Source organism: Rhinoraja longicauda, chromosome 29 (assembly GCF_053455715.1).
Source record: "Rhinoraja longicauda isolate Sanriku21f chromosome 29, sRhiLon1.1, whole genome shotgun sequence".
In the NCBI taxonomy this organism is placed as follows: domain Eukaryota; kingdom Metazoa; phylum Chordata; class Chondrichthyes; order Rajiformes; family Arhynchobatidae; genus Rhinoraja; species Rhinoraja longicauda.
The window spans coordinates 15,268,729-15,294,901 of NC_135981.1; the positions used below are offsets into that span (position 1 = coordinate 15,268,729).

At 44.8% G+C, this 26,173-nt stretch overlaps 1 protein-coding gene across 1 annotated transcript in view; it reads right to left on the reverse strand.

Moving 5' to 3' along the window:
- The window catches only part of vat1 (vesicle amine transport 1), a 43,959-nt gene extending 19,009 nt beyond the window's left edge, over positions 1-24,950 (reverse strand). The window contains exons 1-4 of the mRNA XM_078424801.1: positions 24,443-24,950; positions 16,581-16,791; positions 5,394-5,564; positions 4,677-4,766 (exon numbers count right to left, since the gene is read on the reverse strand). Coding sequence (XP_078280927.1) covers positions 4,677-4,766; positions 5,394-5,564; positions 16,581-16,791; positions 24,443-24,790 — 820 coding nt within the window. The 5' untranslated portion in view covers positions 24,791-24,950. The remainder of the gene's footprint in view (positions 1-4,676; positions 4,767-5,393; positions 5,565-16,580; positions 16,792-24,442) is intronic.
- Positions 24,951-26,173: the final 1,223 nt, after the last annotated feature.

Sequence of the window (26,173 nt, forward strand, 5' to 3'; positions counted from 1 at the left end):
ACCAAGATGCCTCATCTAAACCAGTCTCATTTGATTGTATTCGGCCCTTATCCCTCCAAATTGTACCTGCCCATGGATCTATCCAATGCCTTTTAAATGCAGTTATAGTACCTACCTCAACTACCTTCTCTGGCAGCTTGTTTCATATACCCACCACCCTGAAATTTGCTACTTAGTTTCGTATTAAATCTTGCCCCTCTCACCTTAAATATGTTCATTGGCTCTTGATTCCGCTACTTTAGGTAAAGTCTCTGCATTCACCCTATCTGCCCACCTCTACAACACCCCTGAGCTTCCTGCGCTTTGAGGAATAAAGTCCTAACTTGCCTAACCTCTCCCTATAGCTCAGCTGCTCAGGTTCCAGCAATATCCTTGTAGATCTTCTCTGCACTCTTTCCAGCTTAATGACATCCTTCCTATATCAGCATGACCTAAACAGAACACAGATCTCCAAATGCAGTCTCACCAATGAATTTAACGATTGTAACATAACATCCCAACTTCTACACTCAAAAGCCAATGTACCAAAGCCTTCTCAATGAGCATATTTGCGCATGACATCAATTTTAAGGAATTATGTTCCTGTATTAGATCTCTCTGCTCTACGGCACACCCCAGGGGCCTACTATTCACTGCAAAGGGCCTGCCCTGATTTGACTTCCCAAAAAACAACACCTTGCACTTATCTGCATTAAACTCCATCAGCCATTCATTCCTCAGCCCACTTGCCTAGCTCATCAAGAGCCCGGTGTAACCTTTGATAACCATCTTGACCGTCTACGATACCAGCCACGTTAGTGTCATCTGCAAGCTTACTAATCATGCCTTGTACATTGTCATGAAAATAGTGGATATAAACCACAAACAGCAATGGACCCATCACTAAAGCCTGGGATTTGCCACTTGTCACAGACCTCCAAACTGGAAAAAACCCTTCCCGAAATGTCACCCATTCCTTCTCTCCCGAGATGCTGCCTGACCTGCTGAGTTACTCCAGCATTTTGTGATACCTTCGATTTGTACCAGCATCTGCAGTTATTTTCCTACACTTCCACCGACCACCCTCCGCTTCTTTCTACCAAGTCAATTCTGCATCCACTACTTAAATTATTTGGCAAAGTCTGATTGCACCTCCTACCACAAGATCACAGGCAGTTGGCAAGGAGCAAAAGTCACTCAGCTGCAGATTCTCCAAGTAACACACCCTTATAATATGAAAAAATGCCTGGAGTTCCTTTATTGTTATTCCGTCCAAACCCTAAAGCAGTTTACCCAATATAACTGAAAATGCCTTCACCAGCAGAACAGCCAGAGTTTAACAGAGCAGCTCGTCTTTCACTGAAATGGCACGCAGGAACTTGGCTTGCAAATTACAATGAAGATTTTTTTTCTGTTACGGCCAGCCAAGGCTGTACAAAATGGAACGGAGCAGTAGATAATCACTCAGATTATTGGGAGATTGTACAATTTATAGCAAGCACTAAATAGCTTTGGTTTCAAGAGTTATGATTCAGTAACTGGAGAATGTGTTAGAAATTGGGGCCAGCGATCCAGCGAAGGCAGGTTACACTCTAAATTGGATGCAAAACAGATGTCTATGTCAAACCATGGAACAAATGTGGCAAATGACCCAGGAAAATTATAATGCATTGGAATTGCAGAGCAACGGTATATTTTGACAGAGGATCTACAGAATGCTTGAGAGCACTTACTTTGCATTGTGATTTCACACAGTTTAAAGCATTATTAATCTAAAATCAGGACGGTCGTAGGATGAAAACACTCTTTTTGCCAGTGCTTTAAAAGCTGGTTCTCACAGAGAACATGTTTAAAGTTAACATTAAAGATTTTTTTAATCTTAAATAACTGACCATCTAACTTTACTGCACAAGTTATCTTGGCGTCTCACACAGAGGTCCGAGAAGCATTTTTCCTGGTTCCGTTTGAAATTGGAAAAGTCATTTGGGAGTAAATGGAATGAGCTACCAGATGAGGTAGCTGAGGCAGGTGTTATAATGACATTTAAAAGACATTTGGACAGGTTCATGGATGGGAGCAGTTTACAGGGACATGGGCCAAATGCAGGCAGGTGGGACTAGTGTAGATGGGGCATCTTGATCGGCATGGACAAGTTGGGCTGAAGGGCCCGTTTCCGTGTTGCACAACTCTGACTATTTTTCCTTGCTGGATCAATTGGCGTCCAGGTATTTTTCGACATTACCACTCAATTCAGTAGCTTTGGTAATTAATTGTTCAGAGCGAAGTTCAGAGATTGCAGACTCCCATTCCACACTTTCCTGTTACTTTTACAGTGTATGCATTTTTATAAAGAACAATTCGATTCCCTCCCTTGGCTGTTGGCTAGCGCAGCAGCAAAGACATCCTGTACACAGCACAGAGGAAGCTCCAGATGTAACAAGGGAAATTACAAGGTGGTGGTTTGGTAAATTGCCACACTACTTGCTTGATGAGGAAGAGCGTTTGCATTAATACTGGGCTTCACAATATCCACAACCGCCATGCATCATCTTCTCCCTAGGGCAGCACGGTGGCGCAGCGGTAGAGTTGCTGCCTTACAGCGAATGCAGCACTGGAGACCCGGGTTCGATCCCGACTACGGGTGCTGTCTGTACGGAGTTTGTACATTCTCCCCGTGACCTCCATGGGTTTTCTCTGAGATCTTCAGTTTCCTCCCACACTCCGAAGGCATACAGGTTTGTAGGTTAGTTGGCTTGGTAAATGTAAAAATTGTCCCTCGTGGTTATAGGACAGTGTTAATGCGCGGGGATCGCTGGTCGGCGCGGACCGGTGGGCCGAAAGGGCCCGTTTCCGCGCTGTATCTCTAACCTTTAAAAAGTGCATTGCTAACCATCTGTCTTTAAGTTACCTGATCAAAAAAAAAATCATAATGGTAAATATTGATCAAAATTAAATTGATCAAATCCATCTCTCGGGCAATACTCAGCACAATGGGCTACTAACAGGACAGGCACACAACCTGACATCTCACCAACAAGGCAAATGACATTGAATGTTTTTACTCTATTTCAGCAACTGTTGCCAGATGCAATACTTAAACCTCGAGCTTTCTCTGTGCACATCCTGCCTGCGTTACAAGCCCCCTCCCCTCCCCTCCCCTCCCCCTCCCCTCCCCCTCCCCTCCACAAAAGCACTGCTTTAGGAAATCCTGTCCAGTTATACAAAATGGTTCCGGTAGCCAAGTCTTTGAGCAAACAGGAACAAAGCTATTGTAATGGCAAATTCAGAGCAGAAGGAAAGAATGTGCGTTCGGATGATTTCGTCCTTGATGCAGATGGTGGCCTCCACAACACATGAACTAGAACAGTACAGCACAGAAATGGGCCCTTTAGCTCACAATGTCTGCACTGAACATGACACCATGTTAAGCTAATCTTACCTGCCTGCCTGCCCAAGATCCACATCCCTCCACTTCCATGTGCCTCTTTAACACCACTGTCGTACCTGCCTCCATCGCCACTCCTGGCAACATGTTTCAGGCCCGCACCACTGTGTAAAAACTTGCCCCGCACATCTCCATTACACTTTCCCCCCCTCTCACCTTACACCTGTACTCCCTAGTCTTGGAACATTTCCACGCTGGGAAAAAGGTTCTGACTGTTTATGCCTCATTCAATGCTCTCTTCTATCAACTCTCCCCTCAACCTCCAACGTTCCAGAGCAAAACTTGATCTCAGCCAGCAAGGATGAGAGGGAATGAATATGCATCACCAGCAAATTCCAAGTTAAATGTGGCGGCAATGTGGCACAACGGTAGAGTTATTGCCTTACAGCGCCAGTGACCCTGGTTCGATCCCGACTACGGGAGCAGACTGTATGGAGTGTGTACGTTCTCCCCGTGACCTGCGGGGGTTTTCTCCAGGTGCTCTGGTTTCCTCCCACACTCCAAAGAGGTATAGGTTGGTAGGTTAATTGGCTTGTTATAATTGTAAATTATCCCTAGTGTGTGTAGGATAGCATTAGTGTGTGGGGATCGCTGGTCAGCGCGGACTAGGTGGGCCAAGGAGACCCTTTCCAAGCTGTATCTCCGTACTAAACTAAGCTCTGACTAGTAAATAGGTCAGTGGTCTTCCTCGTTATTATTGGCATTACTTCTTCAACAGCACCAAGTATTCATTGGTCGCCTTGAGCCATTTGATACAGGCCAGCAATGTCCACATTTTGTAAAATAAAGTGGAGAAAGCTGGAAGTTCAGGTCTTTTGGACCCTCTGCAAAATAATTAATGGGAAAATCTGTATTCACTTCCACTATTCAGTAATATGACTAATTTGGAGATGGAATTTAGCAACTGCGGTACTTGAAGTTGAAACCTGTTGAATTCCAATTCGTTCGTGCTCTTGAACAACAGCGCAATAACAGAGGTCCAATGCATTGACAAATGCGACAGATTCAAGAGTCAAATTCAAGTCCCTTGGTAAGAGGTCAAATCACATTGAAGATCACCAAAATCACCAAGCAATAGTGGCCAGAAGAGATCTCTCATTTTCTCCTAACTACTACAATGGGCAATACATTTGAGAGTTGCCAGGGGTCTTTAGCTACAGGAAGTGAATACTTACATTTTGCTTCATGCAGTAATTAGAGCAATTCTATTGACTTGATATTCTAGAGTAGTGACTGGTTCAATGTAACTTACCATACAGGATAAGTTTTCCCAATGGTTTGAGCAAACCAAAGCCTTTAGTGTTGTCAGCTCCTCCCAGGGGGTCCAGGACAATGTCAACACCTTCAGGATAAAGTACAAAACACTGAAGAACTAGATAGTTATGGTGTCTCCAGTGTTGCAATAAAGGTTTGAGTCAACATACATGAACAATGAATGTCAAAGACTTGAAAATGGGGATGCCAAAATTAAATGCAAATGTATTAATAAAATGTTTTATCCGTGCAATAACTGTTCTGTCTACTATTTAATGTGTGTTCCAATGGCACACAATAACATTCTAGTCATGAGATAGCCTTCAAGCCAGCTTCAACTTGAAGTTTGCCAATTACATAGAACAGTATGGCACAGGAACACTTCGGCCCACAATGTTTGTGCCAAACGTGATGCCAAGTTAAATTGATCTCATCTGCCTGCACATCACCCATCTCTCGCTATTCTTTGTACATTCATGTGCCTCTTAAACACCACTATTGTATCCGCTTCCTCCACCAGCCCTGGCATCGTGTTCCAGCCCCCCGCAACACTGTGTAAAATAAAAAAAACTTGACCTGCATATCGCCATAAAAATGTCCCACTCTCACCTTGTAGCTGTGCCCTCCAATGTTGGACATTTCCACCCTGTGAAAAGGGTTCTAACTATCCACCCCATCAACGCCTCCCAATTAACCACCTGGTCCGCCCCATTACCTTTGGGGGCAATCTTGCGAACTTCTTCGGCATAATCCAGGGTGTTGTAGTCAATTGGGTGAGACACGCCATTTTCTTTCATCTTCTCATGTTTGGAGGCGGAGGCAGTCCCAAAAATGGTCACATCTTTAACTAGTTTGCACAGCTGTGTTGCAGCAATTCCTACACCACCTGTCGTGAACAAATGAGAGACGATCAATGCTGCAAACTGGTCAATGCATTTGAACAAAAGATTTAACAAAAACCAAAGCAAGACCATCGTCAACGTTCCACTCAAGCTTTAACAAATCAGGAGAGAGCGGTCACAACCCATTCTTTGGAATTCCTGAAACTCCGTCCAATTTTTTCCCAGGTCTTTAAAGCACTATTTAACATGGGAAGCAATAAGCATGTACAAGAAATGATTCATTGACACATTGGATCTTGAATTGCACATTTTCCCAAATTAATGTAAACATTCCTAAAGGAATATTAGAATCTCTGGGAAGGAGGATATGGCACAGACCATCACACAAGCCAACCTCCGTTCCATTGACTCCATTTACACTTCGCTGCCTTGGCAAGGCCACTAGCATAATCAAGGACGACTCTCACTCCATCTTCTCCCCTCAGGCAAGAGGTACAGAAGTGTGAACACACGCACCTCCAGATTCAGGGATAGTTTCTTCCCAGCTATTATCAGGCAACTGAACCATCCTGTCAAAAACTAGAGAGCAGTTCTGAGCTACAATCTACCTCATTGGAGGCCTTCGGTCTATCTTTAATCGGACTTTATCTTGCACTAAACGTTACTCCCTTTATCATGTATCTGTAGACCACGGATGACTATTGTAATCATGTATAGTCTTTCCACTGACTGGTTAGCATGCAACAAAGTTTTTCCACTGTGCCTCGATACACGCAACAATAAATTAACTAAACTAATGGTTGGCAGGGGTGGTGTTCAACAAGGAAAAAGGGCATTCTTTATTGGTTTTGGAAAGGTTGATTAATATTTCAGTTAGGCAGGTTCTGCTCAGGTACAGAAGTTAAAATCAGTAAATCTGTACCCAAGACCCTTTTTAAACAAATATATACTGGCCTGCATGGCCTCACCTCTGGGCCCAAGTACCTATGTTTTCCGGTTGCCTTTGTCTTTTATCCTAATGAAGGCACCACTGGGATCAGATTCAAATAATAGGTGGTACCAGATATACGGCTAATCACTGGTAAAATAAAGCCCTAGTTAGTTGGTTTTAAACTAATAAAACTTTGGTCAACCTACTCAAAGACTCAGAATATATCAGTCATCTGGCAGGTCAATCCTCCATTTCCCACAAGGATCGCAACAGTTCATTTTACATTTCCACTGGATTCAAACAATCCATTAAGGTATAGAAGCTTAAAAATTAACTAGAGGTTTAAAAGCTGTAACAATCAGGAATCAGTTGAAAATAACTCAGCTGGCTGTTAGCCAACTCTCCTTCAAATGAAGACTTGCTGAAAGTCAAGCGCGTCTGTCCGAGCGCGTGCAGCCATGCACTTTGGCGGAAGGAGCAAAGACGTAGACGATTTTCTAAATGGGGAGGATCCAAACCAGAGATGCAAAGAGACTTGGAAGTGCTGGTGCAGGATTCCCAAAAGGTTAATTTGCAGGTTGAGTCAGTAGGAAGGAAGGCAAATCAATAGTCGTTTATTTGTCACATACACATAAATGTGTAATGAAATGAAACATTACCCGCAGTTCAACAATGACCAATAAGAATAATCAATAAAAATGCAATAACACATACAATCATACACTAACACCAAACAAAAAGAAACATCCATCACAGTGAGTCTCCTCCAGTCCCTCCTCACTGTGATGGAAGGCCAGAATGTCTTTTCTCTTCCCTGCCGTCTTCTCCCACGGTCAGGCTGTTGGAGTTGCCACGTCGGGGCGGTCGGGGCTCCCGACATTGAAGCCCCCGCCGGACGGTGAAAGGTCCGCGGCGGGCCGACCCAAGCCCCGCAATTCGGGGCGGGCGAAGACGCTGTCGCTGCCGGAGCATACATTTCAAGGGGACTAAAATATAAAAACAAGGATGTAATGCTGAGGCTTTATAAGGTAGTGTGGTCAGACTACATTTGGAGTATTGTGAGCAGTTTTGGGCATCGTATGGTTCACAAGGATGTACGAGCGTTGGAGAGGATCCACAGGAGGTTTACGAGCACGATCCCAGAGTTGAGTGGGTTAACATAGGTGACGTGTTTGATGCTCTGGACCTGTACTTGCTGGAGATATGAATGAGGCGGCATCTCTTTGAAACCAACCGAATAATGAAATGCCTTGCTAGAGTGGATGTGGAGAGGATGTTTCCAGTAGTGGGAGAGTCTCGGACTAAAGGGCAGAGCCTCAGAATAAAAAGGACGCACCTTTAGAATGGAGACGAGCAGGAATATCTTTAGAAAGAAGGTGGTGAATCTGTGGAATTCATTGCCACAGAGGGCAGTGGAGGCCAAGTCATTGGGTATTTTTAAAGTGGACTTTGATAGGTTCTTCATTAGTAAGGATGTCAAAGGTTACAGAGAGGAGAAGGCAAGAGAATGGGGCTGAGAGGGAAAAAATAAGATCAGCCATGATGAAATGGTGGAGCAGATTCAATGGGCCGAATGGCCTAAATCTGTTCCTATGTCTTAAGATCTTATGTTAGTGAATTACTTGACTATTTACGGAAATGTGGTGGCAATTTGTGTTACATTGGATTTTGCCAGACGCATTTTACAAGGGCAGCACAGTGGCACAGCGGTAGAGTTGCTGCCCGACAGCTCCAGAGACCTGGGTTTGATCCTGACTATGGAGTGTGTATGCTCTCCATGTGAGTTTTCCCCAGATGCACCGGTTTCCTGCCACACATCCAAAGATGTATCAATTTGTGGTTCATTGTCTTTGGTAAACTGTCCCTCGTGTGTAGGATAGTTTGTTAGTGCACAGGGTGATTGCTGGTCGGTGTGGACTCGGTGGGCCGAAGGACCTGCTTCCGTGCTGCGTCTAAAGGTCTTAAACACCCTTTCAGTAGTGTTTCTAACATTTGTTTGCTGTTGTGGACATTTCTTAATGGCCAAAATATCCATCCTAGTAGTGTCCCACGGTTGATGAATTTGGCTGGCCTCCATGAACTAATCCCCTGCGTTTGGGTACTTGGGACCTACAGTGTTCACCCAAAGCTTGGGTTCGATTTTTCATCCAATATAGAGCAGAGAACCCAGTCAGCAATGCACTAATACAGCTGCCCAGAGTGTTTTAGCACTCATTGCTCAACAGTTCTGGGGCACCAGCATTGTTAAAATATCCCAAACACATGCTAAACTTCCTACTACCAACCCAAATGTCTGGTAATACATTCATATATCATGACTACAGGAAGCTGACAGGAGCACTTAACAAACAACCACATTTTTGTAAAGATTCGCAAGAATAGAGCAAGAACTGTATAGTATGGAAACCAGCCCTTCAGCTTGCTTTATCCACACTGACCATGCCAGCATCCTGGGCTGCTCCATTTGTCTGCATTTGGCCCATAGCCCTCTTCCTATTCATGTATATGTCCTTAGACAAAAAGCTGGAGTAACTCAGCAGGACAGGCAGCATCTCGGGAGAGAAGGAATGGTTGACGTTTCGGGTCGAGACCTTTCTCCTCCCCACACACGCATCTGTCCAAATACCTTTGAAAAGTCATAATTGCATCGGCTTCTTTAGCTTCCCCAGAGTTCGTTCCACACATGGACGATCCCAGAGTGAAAAGGTTGCCCCCGAGGTCCCTCTTAAATCTCTCCCCACTCACCTTATGTCTACGCCCTCTAGTTTTACAATCCACAACCCTAGGAAAAGGACAGCAATGTCCCTCGTGGTCTCGTACCACCTCAGTGAGGTCAACCCTCAGCCTCACAGGCTCCAAAGAAAAATGCCCCAGCCTGTCCAACCTCGCTCTTGGACTCAAGCCCAGACAACATCATGGAGGATCTCCTCTGCATCCTTCCAGCTTTGTGACATCCTTCCTTTAGCTGTACATGTGTCACTGCTCCTTTAATCCCACATGTTTGTGGAATTCCAAACAACTTCTAGGTTCAGGGAAAGACGAATGGCAAACAAACAAGAATGTTTGGCACCAAAACAACAGTAATCCACGATGAGAATTGTCACCACACCAACATTTAACATGGTTTTGAAAACTAACATTTCCAGTTGAAGCCGTCATCTTGGTTCGTGCGGATTTATACCAAAAAAAAAAATCGCCAATTTCTACTCAGTTTAACATGGATAAAGTATCTTCCAAATTTTAGAGTCTGATAAAATTATTTGGCAGCAGCACCGTACAGTTAGGTCACAATTTCCAGCTGATATTCATGCACTTATAAATAACTAACCCTTCACCACACATTTTAATCTGGTTCCAGCTCCCAGTTTCATTATTTAATGCAGAAAGTGGAGCCAACTCGCCCCCTCGACTGACATCTTACAAATGCTTGTGACTGGTCACTAGCAATCTCACTGACAGAGGGAGCCGCTTGACTCCTTGCCCGTAGCCTCTTCATGTTTTTTGTAGTAGATGGGTTGAATGCAAGAGGCTCAAACGATAGGTGTTGCAGACTCAACTCAGGCAATAAGTCCAGACAGCAAGGTTAGTTCAGAAATCCCATTCCATCAAACACTTGGCAGGCTTCACCAGAAGGTTTCATGTAGTTTAGAGATACATCGTAGTAACAGGTCCTTGGGCCCACCGAGTCCATGCCCACCAGTGATCCCCGCACTGTAACACTAACCCACACACGCTATGGACAATTCACAATTTTACCAAGCCAATTAGCCTCCAAACTGGCACGTCTTTGGAGGCGACGATGTGGCCAAAGCTGTGTGGATTTTAAAAGCAACTTAAAAATCAAAAGCTTATTTTCCCTTTCCACTCCATTTGCCAGCAGGGAATCCCCATAGTGAATCAATGGTTAATGCAGGAATGGAGTGAGTGGAGGGGATGACTGATGCAAGAGTTGAAAGATGACATTCTGGTATTGCTGGTGTATGCCCTTTCATGCTGTCTGATCAAGTCAGCCAGGCCCACAAAACTAAAGTGGTTTGTTAAACTTGGTATAAAACATATTTCCACACAGTGCACCCTTCAGAACCAGAGTCCCATTTCTGACCTGCTAAGGAGGCTCACCAGAAACTTGTTACAGTGGAGGATGTCCAGCAGTCTACTTGGCTGGGACAATTCTCACACGAGATCGTTCGGTCAGTCCTCTGATTAGACGCCTGACATTTCTATTATATCCAATTGATCCACTGTTTGGAGTCACAGTGAGCTGCTTGTGCTCACTGCTGAGCTCTGACCTTGTCCTGCCTTCAACGTCAAACTCAAAGCCAGTTCCAGCCTACTGTCGGTGTGTGCGTGCACGTGAAGGGGGTGAAAGGGAAAAAGAATGAGGCACCTTCTTGCATTAGGGTCGCCTCTAACACAATTGTGTGGGCAAGGCCAATGTGCTGTTGACAACTGTTTAGCCCTTTTTCCTCTTAGAGAGAACTCTCAGAAATATTCAAAACAAATACAAGTTAAAGAGATTAACTTTACCAAATCTCTCAACTTCCCCCTGTGCAAGCGTGGCACTTGCAGTCCTTTGAAGCAGGTCCTAGCTGCAAGTTATTGGTGTGAATTCCCCATTGCGTTTGGGAAGTGCAACGACACAGTGAGGAAAACAGCCCCGAGCCCCTCAGCCTCTGAGTTTGCATGCACGGGATGGCAATGCAGATGGTGCATTACCACAGCTGGTGGGGCTGCTGCCTCCGCTTCAACCCCAACCTCCAGTGCCACCCGTATGAAGTTTTAGATTTTTAGATTTAGATTTAGAGATACAGCGCGGAAACAAGCCCTTCGGCCCACCGGGTCCGCGCCGCCCAGCGATCCCCGCACATTAACACTATCCTACACACACTAGGGACAATTAAAAAAAATTTTTTTACATTTGCTCAGCCAATTAACCTACATACCTGTACGTCTTTGGAGTGTGGGAGTGTGGGAGGAAACCGAAGATCTCGGAGAAAACCCACGCAGGTCACGGGGAGAACGTACAAACTTCGTACAGACAATCCTAGTCAGGATTGAACCCGAGTCTCCGGCGCTGCATTCGCTGTAAGGCAGCAACTCTACCGCCCAGGTCGCATTGTCACTCTGCGTTGCATTGGGCTTTCCCTGGTTGCTCCCATTTCCCCCCACATTCCCGAGACGGGGGGGGGGCTGCTGGAAATTCTCCACACCCCAGTACATGGGCAAGTGGTAGAACCTCGATGGGAAGATAGGCAGAATTAAAATGAGTTTCATTGGTGCTTGGTTGGTGCAGACTTGGTGGGATGAGAGGTCTGTTGTACAATGACTCCAAGCAGACAGGACACCATGGGATGTTGGAAAACCTCCAGCGATTGCAGATTTCACTGCACAATCCGGGCCACTCGCATTACAATTGCAGTTCACAGATTTGAATCTGTGTCAACACAAAACGAAATTGGCTTGCCAAGAGGCAGAGATTTGGAAATGGACAGGTCACCCATGGTAAAGCCTTGTCTCATTATACATGCAAGTGGTAACAACACCAAATCAAAAGGACATATTCTAATCATTTTGGTCCCATTTTATCATTTTGAGAGTCCTCTACCCACAACCCTATTGTACTATTCCATTTGATTGTTTATAGAAGGATGTTCCCATATCAGCCATTGATAAGCACATTTTTAATCACTGTAGAAATGATTTCATACTAGGAATCCTCATCAATATCTAATGCATGGTTCTCAAAATATTTTTGATCTTAACTTTAAAAAAAAAAAGAACATTTCATGCCACCTTATACGTGTGCCAAGTTGAGGAGTAGCTTCAGCACACCAAGTTGATTTGAATGATTTCAGCCTAAAAAGTCTTTGATCCATGGATAGTTATATCAAGAGGTGGCACAAGATGGTGTAGATAATGTTTGGCCGGCATAATCTTGCAACTCTCCTTCACGCATTCAAAATGAATTCACTGCCATTTCAGGGCATTCTTATCTTCATTAAAAGTCAGATTACAAAAGAGGTTTGCATTGTACAACCTGTTTCCCCATCACGATTTAAAGCTGGCCAGTATTCATTGAATCTTTGCGCAATTTAACTGCCGCACGACAAAGTTCAGTTTAGTGTAGAGTTGCAGCACAGAAATGGGCCCTTCAGCCCACCGAGCCCACTAGCAACCCCCACGCATGAATACTATTCTACACAGACTGGGGACAATTTGCAATTAAACCAAGCCAATTAACCTACAAACCTTTGGAGTGTGGGAGGAAACCGGAGATCCGAGAGGAGACTCACACAGATCACAGGGCGAAGGTAAAACTCTGCAAGCCAAGTGCCCTTGGTCAAGATTGAACCCGGGTCTCTGGCGCTGTAAGGCAGCATCTCTACAGCTGCGGCACCATGTATAAAAAAAGCATTTTATAAGAACAGAAATTGGATTGCGGAAGGCACCTGTTTGATTAATTTCTAGCAAACATATTTGTCATTTAAAACCATCAAAGACTGTCGACTGTATCAAAATAATGATGGAAACCCTTTCAATGTCAGGGTGGAAAAAGGAGATCTCTTGACTGTCCACCGTTTTGTTGCTGTTTTTAGACTGTGTGCAAATTGTCTGTTGTGTTACATCAGCAGTGTCTTCAGGCAATAGTCCGATTGCTATATGCATGTTTCACAAATAACATGCACACAATCCTCACCAGTTAACAGCAACAAGTTGAGTCCATGAGGGGAGAGGTTACCCACTATGCAACCAAATGCCAAGAGGCAAACAACTGGCAGCTGATACTCACACAAGACCTTGGAGGAAACATATCTATCACTGCCTCTTTGTTCCCTGTATGGGGCCACAGACTATCACTGTCGGAAAATGGGAAAAAAGAAACTAAATTGCAACTTTAAAATAAAGTTGAATCGAGTTGATATATTACGAATATGGAATTGCAAGTCAGAGGCCGAAAGCTTCAGAGATCAAAGCTTGCTTCATGCAGGCATTGGTGAACATTTTCAAACCATCACCATCACAGGGGCAGTCTCAAACTTCCAGTCTTAGTGAAGTGGCCTGAACAAATGCATGTATAGCAGAAGCAGCCACTAGCCTGCCCTGTGGTCATGTTACCACACCAATCGTTACAGCATTCATTTAAAAAAAAAAGTAAGATAAAAACGGAAAATGCTAGAAATACACAATTTAGTTTCTCGTTTCCATTTTCCAACCATGATAGTCGGCGGACCTATACAGGAGCAAAGACGAACAAACATGGCAGGTAGCATCCTGGGGGGGATGGAAGGAGAGGAAGAGGAGACTTTATGGGGCAAATGCCCTTCAGAACTGCTAGCAAGAAACAAGTTAGTTTTGCGTTACCAGAAATTTGGGGAGGGGAGGAATTGGTCTCTATAAATTGTCCCTATTGTGTAGGGAGTGGCTGTGAAAGTGGGATAACATAGAAATAGTCTGAATGGGTTATCAATGGTCGGCATGGACGATGGGCCGAAAGATCAGTTTCCATGTTGTATCTCTAAACCAAACTAAATCGTGTTTAGCAAACCAGTCACCCATATCTGAAGAAGGGTCTCGGCCCAAAACGTCACCCATTCCTTTTATCCAAAGATGCTGCCTGTCCCGCTGAGGTCCTCCAGCATTTTTGTGTCTATCTTCAGTGTAAACCAGCATCTTCAGTTCCTTCGTGACCATAGCCGCACATAGCTTCTCCAATATCGAGAGAATCACATTGAATACATTGGATTAGAAGTGCAATGAAATCACTACTTCACTACTGGATGATGGGAAGGGATACTGTCAAAGAGAATCCGACAGGGCTGAGAGAAGGGGAAGGGTTGGTAGAAGTGGAAGAGTGGGCCAGGTCGAGAAGATTTTGGCTCTTTGAGGATGCTGACAGGAGAGAAGGTATCTGGAAGGTGGCTGAACATTGTAAAGCATAATTGACGAATATGAAGGAAAACAAGATCCAAGGGAACTACTTAACTCTGGCTCGAAAGAGTGTTGAGAATAGGTGCGGACAATAGACAAGGCGGTCGAGGGCTTGTCAGCTGTGTTAATGGGAGAGCAAGATTTGGAAACATTTTAAAGATGTTACACAATGTAGAAACTAGTTTACAAACTGGGAGCATGCAAGTGTCCTCACAGGAAGTAATATGGGAGGAAGTTAAGTTGAGATAGCCAAGAGCTGGAAGTGGATGTTGGTGCCTAAACTGTCTGCCGAGATGCAGACTGAACAAACAGAAGCCGATCTGGATTAATTTCCCAGTACTGTATAATTTTACATGAAGCAAAGTATAGATGTTTGATTCTCTAGAAAACCAAACATGGTAAACTGTGTCACAATTAGTTTCAGTGCACAGAACTACTGGACAAGAGTTTCAGATCCACTTTTACCACAGTCTACATTTGGTACCGTTAACAGAACCATTCTACTTTTAAACTTCAAGTGTCAATACCAGGTCCTAAATATTCCTTCTCTCAAGAGATGCTGCCTGACCTGCTGGGTTACTCCAGCATTTTGTGATACCTTCGATTTGTACCAGCGTCTGCAGTTATTTTCCTACACCAGGTGCTAATTATCTTTTACCTGAACCAATGACTACTTGGTATTGCAAGATGGCATTTCCCCCACATTGTACACAATTCAGAGCAGAGGATAGACACAAAATTCTGGAGTAACTCAGTGGGTCGGGCAGCATCTCCAGAGAAAGGGAATAGGGGATGAAAAGGAATTTGGGTTGGACATTTCTTCAGATTGAAAGATAGAGAAGGCCAGAACGAAACAGGGCTGGTAACAAATGATCTCAGGAAGGGTGGAGTCTACACTGGCCCATTGTTGGCTGGGAAACAAGTGCCAACAACAGGGTTACAAGGATGTGAACAGTGGAACTAGTAGGATGACTAGGGTGGGGGGAAGGAAGGAGTTACTTGAAATGTAAGAAATCAGCATTTATACCATTGGGTTGTAAGCTTCCCAAGCAAAATAGGAGGTGCTTAGGATGTGTTCCAACTAATGTTAATGTTCAACACTAACTTCAGACCCTTTACAAAATTATTTTCGCAAAGCTTAAATTAAAATATCACATTGCCATCTGAGGCAAAGTTGATCGTGACATTCGGCCCACGAAAGAAATTGCACTCGAACGGTTATAGCATCACAGTTGTAAGGAGCTTATTTTGAAAAGTGAGTTTGGCATTAGTAATAGTTAAAATGCTTGACAAATACCATTGTTTGTCTTGAATTCAGCTCAGTAATAGCTGCAACATTACACATGTAACAGAAACGAAACATAGAAACTTGAAGAACTAACTTAGGAGAAACTCAAATGACCTCTGCACCCCATGAGCTGTGGGGAGACATCGGGCAGCCTGGAAACGGCTCTCATTGATGCACAGGAGGCAGAGAAGTGATCTCAGAGAGGTGTATAAAACCAAGAGGAAGATAGGATAAATACAGTCTATTTCCCCAGGAAATCAAGAACTAGAGTGGATAGGTTCAAGACGAGGAAAGATATAATAGGAACCCAAAGGGCAATGTTTTCGCACAGAGAGCAGCAAGCACATGGAACGAACAGCCAAAGAAAGTAGAAGCAAAGAACAGTGGATGCTGGTATACACCAAAGACAGACACAAAAGTGTGGGAGTAACTCAGTGGGTTAGGCAGCAGATAAAGGATAGGTGACATTTCGGGTCCGAACCCTTCTTCAGACCCATTGCCTGAAGAATGGTCCCAACCTGAAGTGTTGCCCGTCCATGGTCTTATGGGGTGCGGTTTGTAACGGCTTCGAGGTTAGTGTTGAAGGAGAGAGGGCAACTGGTGGCAGGTATTTGGCACAATGTTGCAGCCGGTCAAACCACTTGCTCACGGCACTAGAGATTCGGGCTCAACCACGACCTCGGGTGCTCCGGTTCACTCACGCAAATTTAAAAATATGCAGACAGGTGCTTAATTGGCCTTAGTAAATTGCCCCAGAGAGTAGCCAAGTGGCAGAATCGATTGGAAGACGGAGTCCACACTTGGAGTACTACTGTTCACTGTTCCAGTCGCCCAACTACAGGAGCCCGGTAATCCACGATAACAATTTAATAACACGTACACAAAACTATGCAGAGACAGAGAAACACTTACCAGCTGCCATATGGATGAGAATTTTCTGATTTGGACGCAAATTTGCGAAGTCGTAGATCATCATGTACGCGACCAAGTAATTGATCGAGAGAGCAGCAGCATCTTGAAAGCTCATCCCTTCAGGCATCAAGAATGTGCGGGTGACTGTGGTTGCCACCAACTCTGCCCAAAGTCCTCCATCCAGATTTAACACGATTACCTTGTCACCAACCTTGGAAGAAGTGGCCAGAATTAGTAACATTATTGGCAAACAGTTGCAAAAAAAAAAAAAAAAGACAGTGATCCAGGGAAATACAGCGAGGTTGAGGGGAAAGGCCAATTGGTAAAGTGAAGGGGTGGGTGGGGTTGGGAAGCCAGGATAGTGCAGGCACTTCATCTTCCTGGGCTTTTCCAAGCTGTTTCGGCACAAGGGACAGGAATTCCATTCCATTCCCATTTCTTTTTCCAGGATTCTGTGATCAAAATACATTAGTGGTCACATTAACGGGAAATCCTAGATTACTGCACACCACTGAACTTTAAATACTTAAGTGCTTCAGCATCTGATTCAATTATCAGTTTAGAGGGATATGAACCAAACACAGGCAAATGGAGCATCTTGGTCTTGGTTGGCATGGATGGGTTGGACCGTTTCCATGCTGCATGACCCCGACTCGATTTGGGTTGTGCATGGAGTTGTAATTTTCCTGTATAGTACACGAGATTAGTTTAGTTTAGAGTTAGAGGTCCGTGCCGACCAGCGATTCCCACACATTAACACTATCCTACACACACTAGGGACAATTTTTACATTTACCAAGCCAATTAACCTACAAACCTGTACGTCTTTGGAGTGTGGGAGGAAACTGAAGATCTCGGAAAAAACCCACGCAGGTCACGGGGAGAACGTACTAACTCCATAGACATTACCCATAGTCGGGATCGAACCTGGGGCTCCGGTGCTGCATTTGCTGTAAGGCAGCAACTCTACCGCTGCTCCTATTGTGTTGGAAGGAACTGCAGATACTAGTATATAGCGAAGAAAGACACAAAGCTCAGCGGGTCAGGCTTGACAATTGAACATTGTTGGAGAAAAAAAAAGATGGGCGACACTTCGGCTTAGAATTCTCCTTCAGAAGGATTCCGACCCGAAACGTCTTCTATCCTTTTTCTCCAGTGATGCTGCCTGACCCGCCGAGTTACTCCAGAGCTTTGTGTCTATCCTTGTGACTGTTGTGGGGCAGCTCAGAACAAATACCAGAGCAAAGATCACTTGCACGCCCAGGACATTTAGATGTTGACTGCTACAGTGGTAGATTGGAATTCCTGCAAAATCCACACTTGACTACGATCCTTATAATTCCTGGTCCCCAACTCTGGCCTGGGGCCAGATTCTTCCCACGGGCATGAATAAAAAAGTGTCTTAGTGCATAAGTTTACAGCAGCAGGCCTAAAACTAAAGTATTTATTAGCGAATTCCTGCAGTGTCTATCCATCACATCCACTGGGAATCAGAACCTGTAAAGCATAGGAGTCTGTTCCCATGCCATTTCTACCACAACCCAGTCATTCCATCAACTATGAACTTCTATGGAGATGCACTGAAGATTTTTTTTTTTTTGTTATACGTCATCTGCATGTAATGATCAGACGCCTGTTACACTGCAAATAAGAACGTCATTGTTCAATCGTCAATACTGAGGACAATTAAAGACTTTCGACTTTTCCCAATTCATGGGTCTTACCTCAAACCCTCGACTGCACTGCCTTCATCCATTTATCCAAAAGAAAACCACAAGGCAATACTAAAATAAAATTGTTTCTCTGCAAACATGCACAGAAGAGCATCTATCCTCTAAGTCGGTGATGATCGCCAGTCAGAGACTTGGTACCAGCACTGGACCTTCTCCCGGGTCACTACTAGGCAGCATCAGAGACTGGACAACCAGTCGCAGTTAGAGCGACCAAAGCAATGGTCATCCGCACACACATTTACAGCTAATGTTAAGTTTTGCTTGTGCTTAAGTCTGATCCAGGGAGTGCAGTACACCTTTGGTTTCATCAGCAGTAGCAGTTATTTTTTTTAACAACATTAAGACAGCTCATACGAGTTTTCAATAATCAAATCTCGTAGAAAGTTCAAATTGTGCCTGGGAATAGAATGCAAGCCAGGTCACTCACAATGCTTACTCGTGACTTCATTGGGTTCAAACCTGATAGGATCAGTTCCATTAGGAAATAAATATACTTTAATACAGCATTGAGGTTTACTTGTTTTGTTGCCCTTGTGAGTTCTGCTGCAATGAAGCATGTCTGTAATGATTAATAAGATAGTTATTCACAAGGACTCCTTCCATATGACTAATCTCCAAAGGGACTATAGAAGGAAGCTCAAAAAGTTAACTTCTCCCCCGCCCTGTTGCAAAACACAAATTCATCCACAATTCAGTACCCTGAAGCAGCAAGTGTGTTTATGCAAAAGAAAAGCCCTTTCCTTGTTCCTTGGTGCCCCTCCCCCAAGCAGCTGCATCGACACCACATTCAGAAACAACTTCATCTTTCGTGACTCTACACCACTCAAATCTGATTTCTTCCAAATCTAATACCAGTATCTGTGGCTGATGCGGTCCAAGGGATAGATGCATGAAAAGATGTACTAATTTTTTCAATCTTAACCCTTCTTCTTTTACAAACTTCACACTGTTCAAAAGCGAGACAAAGCGAATAATTTCAACTAACCTTTCTTTTACCATAAAAAAAGATTGCATCATTCAACATCCAGGTTCCCTCAACACATCAAACTACCAAATACTCTACCCCTATCCCTCTTACAAATTGCAGAAACACAAATGTATGCTTTTAAAAATCTTCGAAGTAAGAAAATGTCCATTTACAGCACTTCTGCCCAGTCTCACTATTTATCCAGGCATTAGGTAAAATAAATTAAGTTTTACAATCCTGCCTCTTTTTTTTTTTTTTTTTAAATCAGAAAAAAAACTTCTATAACATTGGACATTCATATGAATTTCAACAACAGTTGCTCAATTGCATTGTGCAAACCAAACATTATACTTCTGTGAAGTTGTATGCCACACAACTTGAATAGCAGTTGAAGATTATCAAATCCCTTGAGCCCGTTATGCCTTTCGTGGCTTGTATGATCCTTGCTTCAACTCTATACCTGCTGACCGCCAGCAACTTTAACCAACTTGCTTATCAAGAATGCACCTCTACCTTAAAATTATTTTCAAACTCCACTTCCAACATCCTTTGGCGAGGAGCGTGTCAAAGTCACTACTCTCAGCATATACCCCTCCCAGCATACGCAGAAGGGAGAGGATGTTGAAAGATTGGTACACCATCGAGGCTAACCCTGACCTTCCCATCCACGCTGACTTGAACAATCCGCCCAACATGTGCCTGAAGTCCTGCAAACCCTTCTGGTCTTCAGCCAAATCCCTGGAAGACTTTGACCCCAAGGCTGAGCCTGGAAAGATACCAACACCAACAACGGAGTGGTCATCACAGACCCCACAGTGAAACCACCGGGATTTGACCTCCAGGATCCACACCCTCCATGCAAGAACAGCCCATCATCTGCACAAGTGGGGGATGACAGACAGCCCTGCTTGTGACAGCAGATATCCAGACCAGACCATCCCACACATGGTGAATGACTGCTCACTGAGGCTTTTCCCTGGTGGCATCAAGGCCATCCACCCAGCAACTGATGCTGCCCTGGTCTCGATGTCTACCTTTGACCTACAACTTTGGGCTGTGCACGCCATACGCAAGAAGAAGACTACTCTCAGGAAAACAATCTCATCATAAGTTTCATGTACAAGGGATCCATTCCACATCCACCCCATCAAGATCTCCCTCTTCTCCCACCCTTCAGAATCTTGTGGTAATTTAAGTCTCTTCTCAATTTTGGTTTAAACTCCAGTGGATCAAGCCTAGATCACCCAACCTCTTCACCGAGAACCCATGCATTGACTGAAAAACATCCTCCGAACTGTTCCACTGCACCTCATCTTTCCTTCAACAAGGAGATCAGCATGTAAAGTGGATCACAGGTCGGGTATGAGGGACTGCATATACGAAGTCACAAAGTTTAACTACGCATAACTAAATAATTAGCAGTGGGTTTTTTTAAGGAAGAAAACACATTCAAAATTTATGTCAAGGAAAGGTTGAGTGGGTGTACACAAAAATGTGACAAATATCAAACTGCATTCAATCTGGTTGATATTAATGAAAGTCACAAAATGTTGGAGTAACCCAGCATGTTAGACAGCATCTGTGGAGAACATGGGCAGGTGACATTTTGGGCCAGGACCCTTTCACACAAAGTTCATAGCATGCTTCTTAAATTGATTCAATTTTCCCAGATTATTTTTGCCCAGACACAGAAGTGATGTGTGAGAATGTGGAGGGCCATATTGTGCAGAGACTGCACTATAGAGCACAGTTAATCGACCAGTCTTGTCCCATCCTTCATTTTGGAAAGTTCGAACAGCAAAAGTGGATGGACATGCAATATACAATCTGAAGAAGGGTGTCGACCCGAAACATCACCCTTTCCTTCTCTCCAGAGATTCTGCCTGTCCCGTTGAGTTACTCCAGCATTTCGTCTCTATTTTCAGTGTAAACCAGCATCTGCAGTTCCTTTCGACACATACAATATGTTCCTCAAGCTTTTCTACAATGGTAGATTAGAAACCAGGCAAATGTTGGATGACTCAATCATTTATCTTACTGGGCAACAAGTCACATTTGCCCTCTCAACTCATTGTCCACAAAGCAGCTCTGCCGATATCTGCAGCAATATATACAGAAGATAAGACACAATTGCTGGAGTAACTCAGCGGGTCTGGCAGCATCTCTGAAGAAAATAGGTGACGTTTCGGGTCGACACCCTTCTTGAGACTAGTCACCCATTCCTTTTCTCCAGGGATGCAGCCTGACCTGCCGAGTTACTCCAGCATTTTGCGTAAATCAGCATCTGCAGTTCCTCACTACAAAAAAACTATCTGGTACTGAAGAAACGAGGAAAAAAAGAGCTTTTTGCCACTGAAATTTGATGTGATATATATGGGGAGTGGTTAAAGTCAGATACTTAATCCCAGAGTAAGCCTTGCTCAGGAAGTGGCTATTGTCTGCGTTTTTGCTTTGCCCCATTTCTCACCTCCTGTGGTCCCCTAATTCCCAGAACCCACCTGCTCAAACCCATCACCCAACAGCTCACCACTCAACCACACTTCACAGCCCGATTCAAGCATGTGAATCCATCCCCTCTCCCAATCCCCTCTCCCCATTCCTTCCCCAGAACTGCAACCAGTCTCCACTGAACCTCACCTCAAAAACCCACCTTCGACATTTGGACAACCTTCCCAAGACTGTCACTGGCTCAGTATCTATACATTTTCACCTGACCACATCTGTGCAGCTGTCACCAACAGATCCGATAGGAGTGTATAAAAATTATGAGAGGCACAGACAGGGTAGACAGTCAGAACTTTTCTTCCTTCCAGGGCGAAAATATCAAACACTGGAGGCCATTGCTTTAAGGTGAGAGGAGGAATGTTCAAAGAACACGTGTAGAGCAAGTTTAAAAAAGGTGGTGGGTGCCTGGAACATACTGGAGGTGGAGGCAAATATTGGAGGTGGAGGCAAATACTGGAGGTGGAGGCAAATACTGGAGGTGGAGGCAAATACTGGAGGTGGAGGCAAATACTGGAGGTGGAGGCAAATACTGGAGGTGGCGTTTAAGAGGCCTTTTGGTAAGCACATGGAATAAATGTAGGTAGAGGAGATTAGTCTAACTTGGCATTATAGTGCAAGAAAATAACTGCAGATGCTGGTACAAATCGAAGGTATTTATTTCACAAAATGCTGGAGTAACTCAGCAGGTCAGGCAGCATCTCAGGAGGGAAGGAATGGGTGACTAGTCTCAAGAAGGGTGTTGGCATTGTGTCCAGCACGGACACTGTGGGCCGAATGGTCTGTTCCTGTGTGATTATCGTTCCATGCACTACATGAATAAGAATAAACGCCTGACTGATGCCGTTATTAACTAGTCACACAGCAGGAAGGCGCCATGCCAATCTGGTGAAGTTATTGGGAGTAAGATAACAATGGTCGCGCAACAAGTGGAAATGTATTCCTTTGCTCAGACAAGCGGTCTGGGGGAAGAGAAAAAAAAATCCGCACTGCTGCAGGGCGTGGCCGGCCAGGGTCAAGGAGATGGTGGGGACGTGGGCGCCTCCCATTGCAGACAGCAAGTTCATTCCTCGTTTACTCCCCAAAGCCTTCGAAATGAAAACGCACAAGGGCAGCAACAAGCGGTCGAATCAATGGTCCCAACATCGGTTGTGCAATGAAGTGGCAGTAGAAGGGAATGGGGGGGGGAGGGGGGAGGAGAGAAAAAGCAGAGCACTTCGAAAATATTCGGCATAACGTTATATCTGTGAGCAGAATTAATTTTTTTAGAAAGTCCGTACAGAGAGAGAGAGAGAGAGAGAGAAAATGGCATAAAACACGTTGGAGATCCCTGCAGTAACACAGGGCGGAGGCACAAAGGACAGGTCCCGTTACTCAACGAGGAGGAGGAGGAGGAGGAGGAAATGGGACTGATATCATTTCCAAGTTTATTCAAAACATCTGCTGTTCCACTTTCCTTCAAGGACATATTTTAATACGCTGACGCTTGCCCGGTTTTTAAAAAAAAAGCTCGGATAGAAGCTAATTCCGCGGGGGGGGGGGGGGGGGGGGGGCGTTAGTTGTTTCTTTTTAAATGTAAAGACCTTAGATTCTCACACATGAAGGACGACACACACAGCCCGAACGTGAAAAGCTTCACGCTGGGGTCCAGGGAAGGGCAGAGATGCTGATTGCAAGGCTGGGCTGGGGAGGGGAGAAAAGAGACGAGAAAGACAAAAAAAAAGTTTTGTACTGGCTTCACTTAAAAAAGTAAAGACACACACACCCACACAGACCAACACCCACACAGACCAACACCCACACAGACCAACACCCACACAGACCAACACCCACACAGACCAACACCCACACAGACCAACACCCACACAGACCAACACCCACACAGACCAACACCCACACAGACCAACACCCACACAGACCAACACCCACACAGACCAACACCCACACAGACCAACACCCACACAGACCAACACCCACACAGACCAACACCCACACAGACCAACACCCACACAGACCAACACCCACACACACACCAACACCCACACACACACAGACCAACACCCACACACACACAGACCAACACCCACCAACACCCACACCCACCAACACCCACACCGACCAACACCCACACCGACCAACACCCACACCGACCAACACCCACACAGACCAACACCCACACAGACCAACACACACACACAGACCAACACCCACACACAGACCAACACCCACACACAGACCAACACCCACACACAGACCAACACCCACACACAGACCAACACCCACACACACAGACCAACACCCACACACACACAGACCAACACACACACAGACCAACACCCACACACACACAGACCAACACCCACACACACACAGACCAACACCCACACACACAGACCAACACCCACACACCCACCCCAACACCCACCCACACACACCAACACCCACAGACCAACACACACCCACCCACACACACACTGAAAGCCAGCCAGTGGGTTGAGGGATATTCAGCCTCAGTCACCCGACCCGTTGACTGTCCGTGGAGATAGGGAGGGGCAGTGGCTTCGCTCACTGCCAAGTGAAGCAGCGCTTTCATTTCCCCACACTCACTTGGACTTGGGGGGAGAGGAGAGGGTGGACATATTTCGCAGGTAACACCTTACCTTTCTATCGGTCACATCGTCCCCGAGCGCCTCCACCACCCCCGCACATTCAGTGCCAAGGTAAGTGTGTTTGCCGATCACACCCTGTCTGACCAACAGGTCGATGAAATTCAGGCCACAAGCGTGCACCCGCACCAGGATTTCACCTGCTTTCAGCACCGGGGCAACCTTCCTGACTTCTACCTTCACTTTATCGTAACCCCCGGCCCCAGTCAGCACCACGGCTTTGTAGGAAACCTCTGGCGCCGGTTCCTTGCTCTCTTCTTTAGGCTGCTGTGGCTGCTCTTGCTGCTCTTGCGGTGGTGGCTGTGCCTGTTGTTCAGGCTCTTTGATTTCTTCTCCGGTCATATTTCCCCCCCTCAGCTGCTTTCAAATTCCCTTCGAATGAATAGAACACACACAAATAAAAAAGGCTAGCTACACTGAAGGCAGGGAGAATCAAAAGGGGTCTTCCAAGGAGCACAGCCCAGTTGCCAACCAATGCAAACCAGTGCAGCCAATACACTGCTAACAAGGAGCAGAAATTTAAAGTGCAACCCAACGTCACTGAACCGTCAACCAGTAGCTGGGGGTTTAAAGCGCGTCAACCTTACATTTTTTTTAACCAATTGTTCAGCCTTATATTATATATACAGCAAGCATTTTAAAAAGATGCCCTCGTTATATTCCTCAATTAATTAAGCAGAACTGACACGTGATCCCTCTCTTCCCCATTCCCACCCAAATGATTAATAAATCTAATAGTGTAAGAAAATAACTGCAGATGCTGGTACAAATCGAAGGTATTTATTCACAAAATGCTGGAGTAACTCAGCAGGTCAGGCAGCATCTCAGGAGAGAAGGAATGGGCGACGTTTCAGGGGTCGAGACCCTTCTTAACAATACAAAAGCATTTCTTTCCTTCTCTCCCGAGATGCTGCCTGGCTTGCTGAGTTACTCCAGCATTTTGTGAATAAATACCTTCGATTTGTACCAGCATCTGCAGTTATTTTCTTATGCAAAAGCAATGGTTACTTCTTGTGGTCACACCACTCTGCCCTATCTCTAATCAGGCCTTATTCAATTGTCTTTTGTGGTCACCGAAGATGATAATACGCCTTTAAGGAAACAAATCAATTTTTAATTGGAAACAATTTCCCAAGATAAAACTCAGTCTACAAGCAGAATTTGGTTTCCCCCCCCCCCATAGCATCAATGGGAAATATTAAAATGTAAATCAAGATTGTGGTGATGGATGTTACAATAACATACCAACATGAGGCAACTTTCATTGTAATCTCCTCTGCATAGATTTGATTAAACTATAATTTAGCCCACTGTTGCATCCCACACCATGTGTTGCCTGGCCCGTTATTCTGCTTCCTGTGCCTGGTCAGGGAGGATGTTTGTTGTGAATGTGGCTTGAAGATTTTTCTTTGTCAATCCACTCTATCTGCCACATACACTCTGAACTGTTTGTTTTACCAGTGGACTTCTGGTTTCCTGTGTGAATGCTGACAGTTCAGATTATTCCCCTGGTGTCAATGCTGAGAGGTTACAGTGATGTTGTAAGATTTGAGGAATTTTAGTGAATAGCCAGGGAAAAATGTTAAGGGAAGGGGATCTGGCATGGTCACAGACTGAAACGAAACAGCTATTAGCACGACTGATGTGAAAGGAGACCGTTCGGTCCATTGAGTCAATGCTGGCTCTTGGAGCAATCCTATCAATCCCTCTGTTCATTGGTTATAT